General features: G+C 47.0%; 1 protein-coding gene across 4 annotated transcripts in view; it reads right to left on the minus strand.

Moving 5' to 3' along the window:
• The window catches only part of Acsl1 (acyl-CoA synthetase long chain family member 1), a 63,933-nt gene that overhangs the window by 23,127 nt on the left and 25,618 nt on the right, over positions 1-15,188 (minus strand). For all 4 annotated transcript variants that reach the window (XM_021169316.3, XM_085843969.1, XM_021169314.3 and 1 more), the window contains exons 3-5: positions 6,459-6,576; positions 3,814-3,878; positions 587-688 (exon numbers count right to left, since the gene is read on the minus strand). In XM_021169316.3, the coding sequence (XP_021024975.1) occupies positions 587-688; positions 3,814-3,878; positions 6,459-6,576 (285 nt within the window). The remainder of the gene's footprint in view (positions 1-586; positions 689-3,813; positions 3,879-6,458; positions 6,577-15,188) is intronic.

Genomic DNA, 15,188 nt, shown 5'->3' on the forward strand with positions numbered 1-15,188 from the left:
TGTCTGCTCTTAACCTTCTCTCTAGCCCCTCAAGTCTCTTTTCTTAAATACTATGTGTGAGCCTCCATATCCAAACAACAGCTGTAAATCTATAAGGAGAGCAGCTCATAGCGCATATTTCACAGTATTTTAGGTTTGGAAATTTGATTGAAAGGAAGGCTCAGACCTCTCAGGAAGAAGAGTTTGCTACTAACAAAAATGTATCCGAGCTTCTCTGCTGTAATTTATTATTAACAATTTATTAACCCTGTTTATCCAGTCTCAGAGGTAGCCCTTGAAGGTAAGAAACTTCTGATTTGACACTTTTTTTTTTAAGAATTTTGTTTCATGACCTGAATTAAGAAAACTCAAAACAAACAAAACAAAAAATTAAGGGGAGATGATTTTTTTTTCTCTTGAAAGTTGAAGAGAAATTCTCAGTTCTCATTTTCATACCTGGAACTTTCTAAGACAAACTGCAAAGCCATATACTCAGCCTAAACCAGAGAACAAAGCCTAGTCCCCAGCAGCTGCAGGGGGGAACCACGAAGGGCCCTGGAGACCCAGCACAGTGAGCAGCTCTGCCGGCTTGGCTCCTGGTTAATACCTCGGGTCTGTTTTGAGAGAAGAGGCCGATGAACTGCTCGGAGCAAGGCTTGAACCCCTTCTGGATCAGCCCGGAGCCTATGCACTCAGCCAGTTCTGCCACCTGCAACAAAGGGAGGCAGAGGCGCCAATTAGGAAAAAGCGACATTCTTACTGCAAGAACCTTAAAAGCTCCCTGGGTGACAATCTGGCGTCCTCTCCATTGCCAGCGACAGAGCTACACAGAGAAGGAGACCTGCGCCTCCTTAAACAGCTGCTTGCACAGCATAAGGTTTTACTCACCACAGCTCAGGCTTTGTTAAGGACCTGGCTCTAGGATTCCTTCTATAAAGCAAATTATTCTGGGTTTGCAGTCACAGACATGGATACAGGGCTTCCTACATATGTATGTTTCTATTTTAGTGTTACAAAGTGACGGAGATGACAAGAGATACTGTTTTCTTTGGGGGTGGAGACTATTACTTGTTTGTAGTGCCTTGGAAGAATCCAGGGTTTTATGCACCCTAGACAAGCATTCTAACACAGACCTTGTCCCCACTTCTTGACTTCTTCAACTGGTGCAGACCAACTGCAAATTCACAATCCTACCACTCCAGCTGCTAGAATGACAGGTATCACCAGGCCTGGCTAGATCGTTCTTTTATCATTTATAAAAGACTAGAAAAGTGATCAAACACCTCAAAACCTGTCATTTGTATAAATATAAAAACAGCTTTTTAAAAAAACAAAACAGGACTAAGATTTTTTTTTCCTATTTGTTTGCTTCTTTGTGGGATAGGGTTTCTTTGTGTAGCGCTGGCTGCCCTGGAACTCTCTCTGTAGGCCAGGCTGGCCTCAAACACAGAGATCCACCTGCCTTCCTCCCAAGTACTAGGATTAAAGATGTGTGTCACCAAGCCCAGCTAAGACTAAGTTTTTATTATTGGACTCTACAATTCCATTTTTAAAAAATATTTATTTATTTATTTATTTATTTATTTATTTATTATATGTAAGTGTACTGTAGCTGTCTTCAGACACTCCAGAAGATGGCATCAGATTTCATTACAGATGGTTGTGAGCCACCATGTGGTTGCTGGGATTTGAACTCAGGACCTTTAGAAGAGCAGTGGGCGCTCTTAACCGCTGAGCCATCTCACCAGCCCCCTACAATTCCATTTTTGAGAATTTCCTTTTGGTAAATAATACAATATTTGGAGGAGATTTTTAAAGGTCTTATGTGCAAATATAAAAATTTCAAAAAAAAAAATGACAAGAATACCCAAAAAGGACAGCTAGGTAGCTGGCAAATACTACAACTATGAGGACTGCACCAAGCTTAGGGTAATGATGCCAATCAGTAAAGTGTAGATGAAAACCAACGTTATGATACCCAAGGAAGAGTAAGTCACAAAACTTAGGAATATATATCCATAGCGACCCTCTTGTCCCTCCTCTTCATTAATTTCTTTGCAATGTAAAACTTAATCCCTGGAGTTCATTCCTCTCAACAGGACTTCTAACACATAAATATCCATGCCACCAGGAAACCAGGAAACCGCCTTTCCTTCCCAGGAATACCATTGGTTTCGGGACAAGCTGCCATCCCAGCCCTACCTAAGGGAAGCAGTACTGTCACAGGCCAGGTGGCCACAGAGTGGCAAAGCACCTTCTATTCCTGACTAATGCACAGGTCTGGAAATTGAGACGTGTCTGAAACGGTTTGCTGGGCTTGCTGGAGCAATGCACATACATTTATGTTTCTAGAAAGGTGGTCCATTTTGCTCTTTGAGAAAAATGGCAAAGAAACTCTGACTTTCCTAAAAGTCAGTCTGGTTAGGTGAATAAAAAAGTAAATCAAGATAAAGATCTCTAAAAAAGCCAAAGCTGGCTTCAGTTAAAACCAGCTCTGCGCCCTCTGCCAAGCCTCCAAGGAGCCTCGGGCTGAACTGTGCAAATCACTGGGCACCACCTTCAGAAAACCTCAGGGATTCTCAATGTGCCTAGAGCACCAATCCACAACAGATACTTTCTTGTTTCTGGCCAAAGAATCTATTAAAAATAATGCAGAGAGCTCTAGGGGAGGCTGCGGGGTCCTGTCACATACTGCCCTGTGTCCAACACAGCCTTGCCATAGAGACTCCAGAAGCCACGGCCTTGGTGTTTGGAGGTGGTCTCGTTCTGTAGGCCAGATCTGGACTCTGCTTTAGTATGTTTCTAATCATTTCTAATCAGCCAGGGACTCGGGGGCATCGTCTCAGCCCAGTTTCCCCAGTGCTGGGAGCACAGGTGTGAGATAGCACTGACTGATAGAAAAAACCAGATAGAAACTGGTTTGGGTTTTGGTAAAGCCAAACAGGAAGGGAAATCCCTCTCTGGTCACGTGAGCTCCTGGCTCCTTCCACAGGCAAGGGATTACAAGCCCATCTCCCTTGTCTCTCTTGAGAGACAGACTACTACTACCCAAGCAAAGCACAGGGCACTCTGGTGTACTCTGAGGCAGGAAAAGGAAAACTACAGGGCCTCAGGCCAAGGAGCTGGGGCAGGAGCTACTCCCAGGCTGGGTTTGTGGCTCCAAAGGACATCTCCCGCCACATCCCAGAGACAAGCCAGCTACTGAGAACACAGAGGGAGAAAGTCAGCTTGTGTTCATGGGTGTCACGGGATTACCTGGCCCCAGAACAAGCGTTCAGGGGAGCCTAGGGACAGAAAACCACTTCCTGGACAGCTGCGTAGGAAAAGGAAGGCAGTTAAGCTGCACATCCTGAGGTCAGGCCGGAAAAGCAACTCCAGCTTTGATTCTCTGTGATCATAATGAAGAGAAAAGGGGACACCTTCCTGCTCTGAGGTCCACTACTCACAAACTGTGACTTCAAGTCACAGCCACCGATGAGCGAGTGGCAAAGGGAGTGCCAAGTGCCAGCCCAGCCAGCAATCATTCTACCAGTGTGCTGCTCCAATCTACAGAGCCAGTCTTGTGGTCTGAGTCTGAAATGGCTCCCGAAGGCTCATGCGTTTAAACCCTCAGCCCCTAGCTACTGGCGGAGCCTTGGGAAAAGGTAGAGATAGAGTCACAGGGCTTAGACTGGTCCTGCTTCGGACCCAGTGTGGCTTTCAGGACTACACACCCAGAAACCCAAGCCGAACACCCAGAAACCTGAGTCCAAACCAACCTCCCGTCCAGTTAGTAGCTTGCACTGAAATTTTGGTCACAGACAAGAGGTGAGTCATCGGAGTCAGGGGACTCACCTCTTTGTAGGAAATCCACTCATAGGGCTGGTTTGGCTTCCGAGAACCTAAACAAGGACCATTATCTACAAAGAAAGAAAAGACAGAGATGAGGCAAAAGATGGCCTTGACCTTTATCCTACTCCTGTATCACTTATTCCTTCCTCTCCTCATTCCTCAGGGTACCAGGAAGATTCCACTCCTCAGACTAGAAATGCTGAGTTCACATTAAAAATGGTTCATTCCCCTGGAGTTTGAAGTGGTTTTTATGTTTGTTTGTTTGTTTATTTGTTGTTTCTTTTTCTTTCTTCTCTTTTAAAAATTTTTTATTTATTTATCTTATGAATATGAGTACACTGTAGCTGCCTTCAGACACATCAGAGGAGGGCACTGGATCCCGTGTTTGTGAGCCACCAAGTGGTTGCTGGGAATTGAACTCAGGACCTCTGAGCCATCTCTCCAGCTGCCCTTGTTCTGTTTCTTAAACAGAAGGGGGTGTGATAAATACAGGAGAAAGGCAAATATTAATGACTGAATTTTTTGTCGGTGGTTTTGGTTTGAGACCAGGTCTCTCTGTTATGTGGCTCTGGCTGGCCTAGAACGTACTCTGTAGACCTGGCTGGCCTAGAACTCACAGAGACCTACCTGCCTCTGCCTCAAGTGCTTGGGACTAAATGTGTGTGCCACCACACCCAGCTAACATGAGTTTTAAGAATGTTTAACCTGTGACTTTTTCTTTTATGCCAGTGGCTGACTGCAGAGATACTACTGTGGGTTTTTAGAGGAGGCGGCCAGCAGGATTTCTAAGGAACCTTCAAGCAATCACCTACAGGTCATGTGTTGGGGGAAATGGGGAAAGTAGGTGCCATTGGACAGGCTTTTCAGAAGTGATGGAGTTGAGTAATGTAAGCAAGAGTTTCAGTAATTTTTAAAAACTGTTCCCAGGTACCACTAATGTACAGCTAGGTGCATCTTATAAAGACTAGGTTTAAGGGGGCTAGAGAGATGGCTCAGTGGTTAAAAGCACTGGCTGCTCTTCCAGAAGACCTGGGTTCAGTTCCCAGCACCCACATGGAGACTCATCTGTATCTCCAGTTCAAGTGAGTCTGACATCCTCCCTCCTCTGGCTTCGGTGGGTACTTTGTGTAAATGATACACAGGCAAAACGTGCTCATAAGATTAATTTAAAATTTTTAAATCAGATTTAAGAGCTGTTGGCTAACTTCTGCTACTGAGCAAACTTCTGACCGTCCATTCAAAACGCTGGGCTCTGCTCACCTGGACCACTCCAAGCCTGAGACAGATAGCCTACAAACAATACAGTTTAGGATTAAATGCTTCTGGAAGGAAAAAAAAAAAAGAAACACTGACTTAGAAACAGCTGCCTCTAATCAATGCGTGTCAAGAAAGCGTAAGCTTCCCTCTGTGATCTATTGAGGACCACTCATTTTCCCATCAGACATGTGACAACAGAGCAGGAGGTTGTCTGTCACAAGTACAGTGTAAGCCTGGATAAGCCCATTCTCTGCTTCCGGAGGAGAGGCCGAGGAGACATTCCCGCACATCCCTTCATGTGGCTTGCTGCTGGCTGACTTGTTCTCCTCAGGGAGACTTAGGGTCACAGATAAACAGACCTTGATGGCAACTTCAGAAAGCTCATGTATGAACTGACAGACAAGGGAGCTGCTTTCTCTTTACAGCCGGCGAATGGGTCTTTTATAGGAATACTTGTCTGAACACGATGGGCTCAATAATCGGACTGCACCACTGTCAGGCTCTGAACGGCAGGTACTTCGAGTGCACACACACCACTTGCAGTGTAGTATGGGGCAGAGAGCAAGCAATCTTCCTGACTGTACGATTACAATTGCACTACCATGGATTTTCAGATCTATTTCTAAGCTGGGCAATGGTGGCCCACGTCTTTAATCCCAGCACTTGGGAGGCAGAGGCAGATGGATCTCTGAGTTTCAGGTCAGCCTGGTCTACCAGGAATGAGTTCCGGGACAATATATTGAGTACACAGTGTGGACAGGTCCTATGTCAGTGCTGCAGAGAGGGCAAAGACAGACCATGCCAGGCCAACAGCTCTGCCTGTGAAGGGGTTGTTGCAGAGGCAGAGGTCCGATGCTGAGAGGAAAAGGGGACGATGCCCCACTGGAAGACAGGAGTGGAATGACAGACTAGGAAGATGTTTATAGAGACATGAAACCAACAGGTTTAAAAGACCACTGAGTGGGGGTGGCCAGGGCATAATTATGATGCGGGGGAGTGTATGAAGATGTGAAGGGGGACCGGCTTGAGGGCTGATTCAAGGTGTATGTGTGTGTGGGTGTGGGGTCTGGAGAGAGGCCCAGTAAGTAACGGATGGTTCAGGGCCAATTAAACATTTTACTTTCAACTACAGGAAACACTGTAGCCCAGCATATGTGATTCTCCAGTAAATAAAGGATGTATTGCCCCTATATCACTTTTGGCGACTGAGAACATCTGGAACGTCCTATAAACTTTGAGACTGTTTCCGGACACATTACGGGAGATGGAACACCAACAGCGCTGGTATGTGAAACACTGGCAGAGGTGCCTTTCTGAAATGAAGGCTGCTCGTCCCACGAGAAGCAGCCGTGAAGTGTCTGTCAGTCACAGCAATGCAGCTATGCGCTTACTTGACACCTGAATCCCCCTCTGGAAGCCATCGTACATGGTTCTGACATCGTCGTAGTAGTACACCAAGAGCTTGTCATCTTCAAGGACTGCTGATCTTCGAACACCATCAGTGGTACCCTGTTGGGAAGGAGGAGGACAGGGGCGAGCAGGATGTTAACAAGAAGCCCACAACATGATGCTTTTAGAGAGGTGCATTTTGTGGCCAAATGATGTTAATTGACATGCCAGTATTTCCCCAAGGCTTGTCACATTTTTGTCACACACATACCTAAAATCTTCCGTCCTAGCAATTCTCAGGTAAATAACAAGTACACCGTAATGAATGATGGTCGTGATATTGTAACACTGATTCCCTGTGCCTATTTTACTCACTGTAACACCATCAATACTTGCTGCCATCTCTATTTGTCAGTTAGGTGTAAAATAAATGCAGACTGCTGTGCAGTGACTAGCAGCTGAATGAAGGAGTGCTGACGTGCTAATAATGTAAGCCAGCCACGGTGGCTCAGGAGAAGCGAGGCTAAGACAACATGGCCATGAACAGAATCTTACGGAAAGAAAACTGAGAGGAAAGAAAAGGAGGAGGGGAGAGGACAGGGAGAGGAGAGAGAGGAGGAGGAAGAGGAGGAAGATGAGGAAGAAGAGGAGAGGGAGGGGGAGCCCACTGCTGCTGTTCACAAATTTCTAAATTCCTGTCCTGCCAGACAAAGTCAAAGAGAGAGCAAGGACAACAGGAAAATGTCCCCACCACACATTCTTTTTAGTTCTCAAAGCATCAACCGACAGAACAGAGGATGGCTCTACTCAGCTTGGGAGGAAATAAAGAGACCATTCAATTTTACTTCCATGAGTCACCCACACTTGAGGCTCTCTCATTACAAACTGAATACAATCCATTAGGACCTGAGGCTCCTTTAAGTGGCATCTCAGGGTTAATGTCATTGGCTACTGAATATAGTAAGTCTAAGCAGACGTAGGTCCTTCCAGGCGTTTATTTGCAGCTTGGACAGGTGTGCATACCTGCTGCTGAACACCTTCTGCTAAGTTGTCTCCACCTGCTGGGGCCTAAAACAGAAGGAGCTGAGCTAAGACCATACGGGACCATACGGGACCATACAGGAGGTCCAGGCCCAGGCAGCCGCAGGAACACTGTTACTACACCAGTAGGTAAGTAGCTCAACTACTAGGTTAGAGCCTGCTTCTTATTTCACATTTCAAAGAGGGCTCTTCACATTTACAACACCTTGAGGGAAATTAGACCAAGAGATGAGACCTTCCAGCACCGCAGGAAAGGACTGTCCAAAAAGTGGAAGCGATCACTCTGGCTTGAAGTCTGATGAAAGAAAACAGGAAACCGCCCCTAACTAGTGAGGTCAAAGAGCAGTGAGAGTTGGCCGGCTCTGGGAAAGAGACAATACTGAGGCTTCCTAGTGAGAAGTCTACATAAGGAAGGACCAAAAACAAACAAACAAACAAACAAACAAAACACAATGGACCAAGGAGAGGACAGAAGTCAGAGAAATAGGGAAATGGTAAGGAGATGAGAGGGGGCGAGGCTACAGGGGATGGGGGAGCAGAAGGGCCATGTGCCATACAGTACTGCCTTGTCTGCCCTGGGCCAATCCGCTTTCCCCACCAAGTGAAGGGCAAGCGGTCTGGCTGTCCATGCTGCCCACGGGGACCTCTGCTCAAGAGTGTCATGGTGATGTGGAACCCTTCACAGCATCTCTCAACACAATATCATCTCTGTAAAAGCAGCGATGAGCTGCGCATTCCACAGCGCAGCGCCTCAGCTGTCAGTGGAACAGTGAGCCTGAGACTTGTGCAGTGGTTTGATTGGAAGAGTTCCCGGGGCCTTGTGCTGTCAATGCCTGTTCCCTAGCCAGGGCTGCCGGTTGGGAAGGCTGCTGGGAACAATAAGGGAGAGTTTCCCTAGGTGTTTTGCCTGCACAGAGCGCCATATGAAAGCATTTTTCCAGGTACGCCCACCTTAGAACCAAGAGGCCACTGCAGCCAAGGCTCACAAGTGTCAACATTGCTGCAAGGACCCCCCCTCCCCACCCCACCCTGGCCTGTAGATGAAGGTATGAAGGTAAAGACAAAGATCCAGTAGGGTTCCAGGATGTTGGAGATAGCAAGAACACAGCCTGTTTGCCAAGGAGCGCTTTAGGCACAGAAGAGAGACATCCTAGGACAGAGGCCGAGTAAGCCAAGGGCTTCCCAAGCCCACTGCTGCGTGCATCACAACAACACGTGTCTCTCATGCTGGGCATGGAGCTACAGGATTTGATGTTTGTTGCAATGCTGGCTTTGGGCCTGCCTTGCCCCAACCCATGTCACAGTTGGGCTGTTGACTCTGTGTCATCATACACTGGGAGCGCACAGTGTCTGTATTTTCTAGGAGCTCATGGCTAAAAGACTGCTTGAAGTCTCTGCAAAGACTCTGGATATGGACTTTTGGGCAGTGGCCAAACTGTGGGCTATGGGACTAAGTTAGACTAAATGTATTTTGTTATGAGGTGGTCAATAGCCTTTCGGAGGTTTAGAACGCAATGGTTTGAATCTGGACCGTTACCCCACAGACTCATGCTTTGATGATGGGTTCTCCAGGTAGTCACTCTAAGAGAGGCGTGGAACCTTTAAAAGGTGGAGCCTAGCAGACAGAGGTGGATGACCAGGTGTCCGGGTTTTAAGGTGTATCCGGTTCCGTTTCTGGCCAGCTCTCTGTTTTCCTGTCTGTGGGAACACGGACAGCTTCTGCAGCCGAAGTGAACTGCATGTCCTCCACTGTCTTCCCCGCTGTGGTGAAGGCAAGCTTTTGAGACTGCAGAGCCATTTGTATTTCTTCCCCTGAACAGCTGTGTCAGATGCTGTGGCCACTGCTGTGCAGAGTAATGAATGCATCTTGTCCTTGAGTGCACCAGACGGGCCCTAAGGAATCCTAGTGAATTTAAACAATACCAGGCAAGGCAAGGGCACACAAGGGTAGGTGTGGACCCTGAGCGGCAGGTTCACCAGGTTTGTCTTTGTTAGAAATAAGTTCTGGCTCTCAAAGAAAGAGACCACCATTCCAAATGACAGACTAACTTCACTCCTGGTCACGTGGCCACACTCCTAAGGGGGACACGGAGACAGGAAAGGCACTTGGTACTGGTGACTTATCCTTACCCCGTTGGTGGGAGATAACCTCATAGCCTTATTTGATTAGCTAGTCTGTATTTCCAGTCATAAGATTCCTGGAGTGCAGCAGGAGGTCTCTGTGTAAACAAAGGTTTTATCAGGTGGGGGAGGTGATTAAGCAGTTTGCATAAAAGTCTTAAAAGGTGAAGAAGATAAAAAGTTTTATAGTGTTTCACATTTAATATTTCTTACATCTTAGAGCCCAGATCTACAAAATATAAACTGGGGGAGCAACTGACATTTGTTGGGAAAGGGATAATGAAGGCTGAACCCGAAACTTAGGTCAGGGGACCCAAGCCCAGCCCCACAGTCTGAGAAGCAGGATGCTAGAGGCAAGTCCCAAGCAGGGGAGTAGGAGACCAGGCCAGCACTACAGAAAGAAAGCCACCACAGATATCCACAGTGTGAAGGAAACGCTGTAGGAAGGGATGAGAAAGAAAAGGGTTGATGTGGGGAGGGGAAGGGTCATGAGCGACATGAGATCTGCTATCTAACAAGAAAAGGGAAGGTTGGAAGCATAGAGAATCACAGGTCTGAGTAACAGAGGGCAGGGCGTCTGGCTAGCTAGTGAAGAGCGAGCCCATCCAGTCAGGGGAACTCCGTCTACTTCTCAACTCTCCAAAAACTGCTCTAGAGCAGCGGTTCTCAACCTGCAGGGGTGGCATGTCACATATCCTGCAGATCAGATATTTACACATGACTCAGAACACTAGCAAAATTACAGTTATCAAGTAGCAATGAAATAATTTTATGTTTGGGGGTCAGCACAACATAAGGAGCTGTGTTAGAGGGTCGCAGCATTTGGAAGGTTGAGAACCGCTGTTTTAGAGGGTCACCGAATAACAGACCTTTAGGTAAATAACTCTTAAGCTTTCAGTGTTACTTAGTCTGCAGGACTTGAGGAAAGACGGAGGGAAAACCACCAAAGCAAACTGGGAGAAGTTGATTGAGCTCCTAATGCCATCCTCTTGACAGCATATCCCAAGGATAAGGTGTTTATAGTATCCTAATTATTAGCAATTAGACTAATTAGCCAAGGCTTGATAATGAAGCAGGAAGCAGATGCCAAAGAAGAGGCACAGAGTATTAAGGTGCAGGTGAAGCCGGCAAAGGCCCCACTGCCCTTCAGTTGTAAGGGAGGGGCTATAATCTGGAGAAGAGGGAGTGAAGTGTGTGTGTGTGTGTGTGTGTGTATGCAGGAGGATGGACTAGACAACAGGAAGCACTGAGTTTTAAAATACATTCTATGGATGATCTCAGATACCCCTAAAAAGATGGTCATCTTGGATAGGTGGAAGTGTTCCCTTTCTTACTGAATGTAAGCCCTGGGATGCCTCACCTCAGTCATACAAACTTACGGCGAGAAGGACGGCACTCAGGGGCTAAGAGCTGGAGCCCACATGTGCTAGAACACAGAGTCTTTAATCACAGGGTTATCCAAGTCGACGTAAATATTTCTAGGAAGAGCTGCTACTGAAATGAGAAATGTCTTAAGTGTGGCCCTTCTAACAGAACCTGCTTTCTGTCAGAAGGTAGGAACTGGGCCGTGCTCAAGCACGGGGCCACTATGCAGAGCCTAATCAACCAAGACTGGAAAGTGGGGGAATTACGGGTCTGCTTCCCAAGTTTAAAAACAAAAGAGGATGAATGTAAAACAGTCCAGCCAAGGCCTTTGTCACCAGGAAATTCTCCAGCATCTATAGGGGACAAGGCCCCTTTTGAGATCACTCTTCCCACACACTGACGAAATACAGTTGTGGTTGAACCAGGCTAAATTAGAAAGGAAAAGCTCAAACTACCCATGAGGTCAGGGATGAGGGAAGGCAGGGTCAGGAAAGCAGGGGGCATCTATGTCTTGGGGTTCTGGAGACTAGAGCTCTTGCCAGTGTTTGACAAGGTTGACAAACTCACCCCAAATTAGCGAATTATTCTAACCTACCCCGATATGTAAAGTATAGCACATTATGTCTCTGAGGATTTCTTATTAGTAGAAATGCTCCAGCTTTGCAATGCGGCCTCACTCATCTCAATCTATAAAATGGGTATTTATCTACAGGACCATTAAATAAAGAGCAACTTAGGGAGAGAGGGAAACCAGAGGGAAGAGAGAAAAGGAGAAGGAAGGATGGGGGAGCTAAGTAACTTCTCAGAAAACTCAGAAGAAGGCTTGGATTTTAATGCTCAACCCATCCCATGAGAATGGCTGTGAACGGGAACAGTCTTGGCTGCATAGGGCTGCACCTCTGCTCCCTTCCCTGGGGTCCAATCCTCCCAACATTACACCTGGCATTTGCCACTTGACACGTGGCTTCCCTGCTCAATCCACCAACATGTACGTCTTTTTAGGATCAAAACTGACTTTCAGCAACACCAGGTCCTGACACTCATGAGGTCTCTTAAGGCCAGTCTGTGGGAGGAACCCCACACTCCAGTGACCTCGGACTGATAGTGGACAACGTGTTTCAACAACATGCCTAAACTGTCTCTCCAGGGAAGGGACAGAGGCTGCAGGGCCAGGGTCAGTGGTCACGCTTACTGTTTAACTAGAAAACAACCCATGTGGGTCAGAAGTGTCACCCATGGTCAGTGCTAGATTCCCATTAGCTGAGAAAGTACGTAGTATGGATGGAGCCTCTCACAGGCCGCCACCTCTCAGGAAGGACGGGCTTGCTGATGCCCCCTCTCTCTTCTCCGTTCCTGTTCACAAGGCAGTGAAGCAGAGCATCAGATCCAGCTAGCCTGGGGTAGGGCTCTGTGGGCAGGCTCCTCCAGACTTGGCACATGGTTCACTTCATGCTTGAGCAGACAGGGTCCAGACAAACACTACCCTCTAGTCCTCAAAGCCCTGGGTGCTTTTCAGACCTCGTTAATTCTCTACTGGCTAATTTCCTGTGTGGCCCACTATCCCAGTCAGAGGATCCAATTAGGAGAAACTGGGGGTGGAGACAGCACAGGCACAAGTATCACCAGAAGAGAAGTCAGCACACACTGCTCTGGCGAAAGAACTCAGTCTAGCCACGCAGAGCACACACGGCGCTCGGCTTTCACCCTGCCTGGCCAAATGGGACCACAGCGCCAAGTCCTACCCCACGTGACTCCACTACTCAGATGTTGGTGTACACTAGGAGTTTTCGTCAAGAAGCACAGAATGGTGACAACTGTCACTTTTTCATTTGGCACCTGTTAGCCTCGCTGGTGTGTGTGTGTGGTGCTATTTTAAAACTTAAATAGTATAGAAATTATTTCTGCCACTTCAATGTATATATGTTTCTTGTCTAATGAAACCTAATAGCAGGTGGCATACCAAATCACATAGTTTCAGACACAGCTTATCATGTTCCTATGCAAGTCACTCTCACTTTTCTTGGTTATGGAGAACTCAGCAACATTCATTGCCATATGTAGGGATGAATACATACATATAATATATACATGCACATGTATATATTTTATATACATTGTTATTTTGGGTTTATTTATTTTTATGTGTATGAGTGTTATCTACATATGGCTGTGAGCCACCATATGGTTGCTGGGAACTGAAACTCAGTCCTCTGTAAGAACAGCAAGCACTCCTAACCACTGGGCAATCTTCCCAGCCCCAACATGAAAGAAAGGGTTGTTTGTTTGTTTGTTTTTTAACACTAATAATCAACTGCTTTCAGGCTGGAGAGATGGCTCAGCAGTTAAGAGCACTGACTGCTCTTCTGAAGGTCCTGAGTTCAAATCCCAGCAACCACATGGTGGCTCACAACGATCTGTAATGAGATCTGACAGCCTCTTCTGGGGTGTCTGAAGATAGCTACAGTGTACTTACATATAATAAATAAATCTTAAAAAAAAAAAAAAACTCAACTGCTTTCTTTCCTAATCCCTCAGCAGCCTAGCACTGGTGTGAAGGGCAGGAGATCTGTCCTGAGTCCCAGGCATCCCCACAGAGCCCTCAGCCCACTGCCACTGCCCATTACCAGCCTGACCCTTCCTCCTCCCTCCTAAGTTAAAGCCCCAGGCATCTGCTGCATGTACTCTAAAGTCAGCAGACTGCTCAAACAAACACCTTAACCCCAGGTTCCAGTAGGATGGGTATGAGCAAACAGTATTCAGAAAGGTTCTCATAATTTATTAGGAAGCCTGCTAAGTTTTGAGAAAGGTGCTAAAGCTACCTAAAGGTATGAAAATAGTGATGTCTACACACTTGCAGAAGCACCTCTGCGATCAGAGCGCCCTGAGTAAGCCTCCTCTCCCTCCTGTCCCACCTGGCTCATGAAGACTGCCTGCTGTAGACACTACCAGATGCCAAAACACCCTTCAGGAAAATGTGGTCACAAATTCTCTGGGTCGGTGTGAGGGCAAACCTTAGCTCGTCTTTATTTCACCACTCACACAATTATTTTGCGATCAAGACCGGGGAAAACAGGCCATGGGAAACTCTGAGAAGGACCCCACAGTGACAAATGGTAAGCCAATGAAAGCGGTGGCCTGAGAAGAGGGCTTGCAGACAATGACAGAGAGAAAGCCAGAGTCTCATCGTACCAAGGGGTTCTTCTGAAACCTCGTGTCCTCCTGAGACCTCCAGCCTGCACATATCCACTAACTGCTCTCTGTCCCAACACTCCATAGAGGTGAGAATTAGTTTACATCTACAAACGACTGCCGGGTAGTATTTATTATGTCATATTTATAAATAGCTGCAGAAATAACCACATGCTACCGTGGTTCCTAATACCACTCCATTTCGCTCAGTACGAAACTGCTACTTCCCCTTCAGTTAAAAAATCACTTGTCCTCATCTTACAACTAAGTGGCTCTGACATTTCCACAGACCTTCAGGCTTGCGTCGGAGATAGCCAGAGACACCAAGACCCAACCCCCATCTCGTTCCACAACACCTTCCACTCATGGTTGAGCCTGGCCGTCTGCCTCTCATCAGTGTTCGATGCTGTCCTCCTCGGCCAGGGCCCCCTGGTTCAAGAGCTTGTCACCGGCTTCCCAGTTCAGACGGGCATGGCCAGTCTTTGGGATCTTGCCCTTGTTACCTGCACAGGTCTGGACTTGTGTTATTGCTGCAAGTGTGGTGTAAGTATGTTTCCATAAAAATGTACAAGTCCATGACCTGCTTGCTCTCTTGTGCTGAAGAAAGTGCTGGTGCAGTTTGTAAGTGGGTTGTTCCATGTATAAATGAGGGAAGATGGAGTATGGGGAAGAATGCTCCCACCAACCACGTGGAGAAATCTCACCGAGTAACATGTTCCACGGAATTGTCTAAATACGGACCAGGTCGGCTGCTCCTTGTTGCGGTGTGTACAGGAGCGCCTACTTTAACAATGGTACTTGACCTCTGCCACAGACAGAACACCCTGCACACTTCCTCTCCCTGGATGGAGGCTTCACACTGATAGAAGCCTGTCCTGCCCCGGTACTGTGTACATCGTGTGGCAGAAGCTTAAGTACTTGTTGGGTGAATGCAAGTTTGACAACTGGATTCAGTGGGTGGAGCGGGGACTGCAGGGAAAGCCACACCCTCTGCATGAGACTTTCTGGAACATACG

Source organism: Mus caroli, unplaced genomic scaffold, assembly GCF_978045245.1.
Source record: "Mus caroli unplaced genomic scaffold, Mus_caroli_1 scaffold_10, whole genome shotgun sequence".
Lineage (NCBI taxonomy): Eukaryota > Metazoa > Chordata > Mammalia > Rodentia > Muridae > Mus > Mus caroli.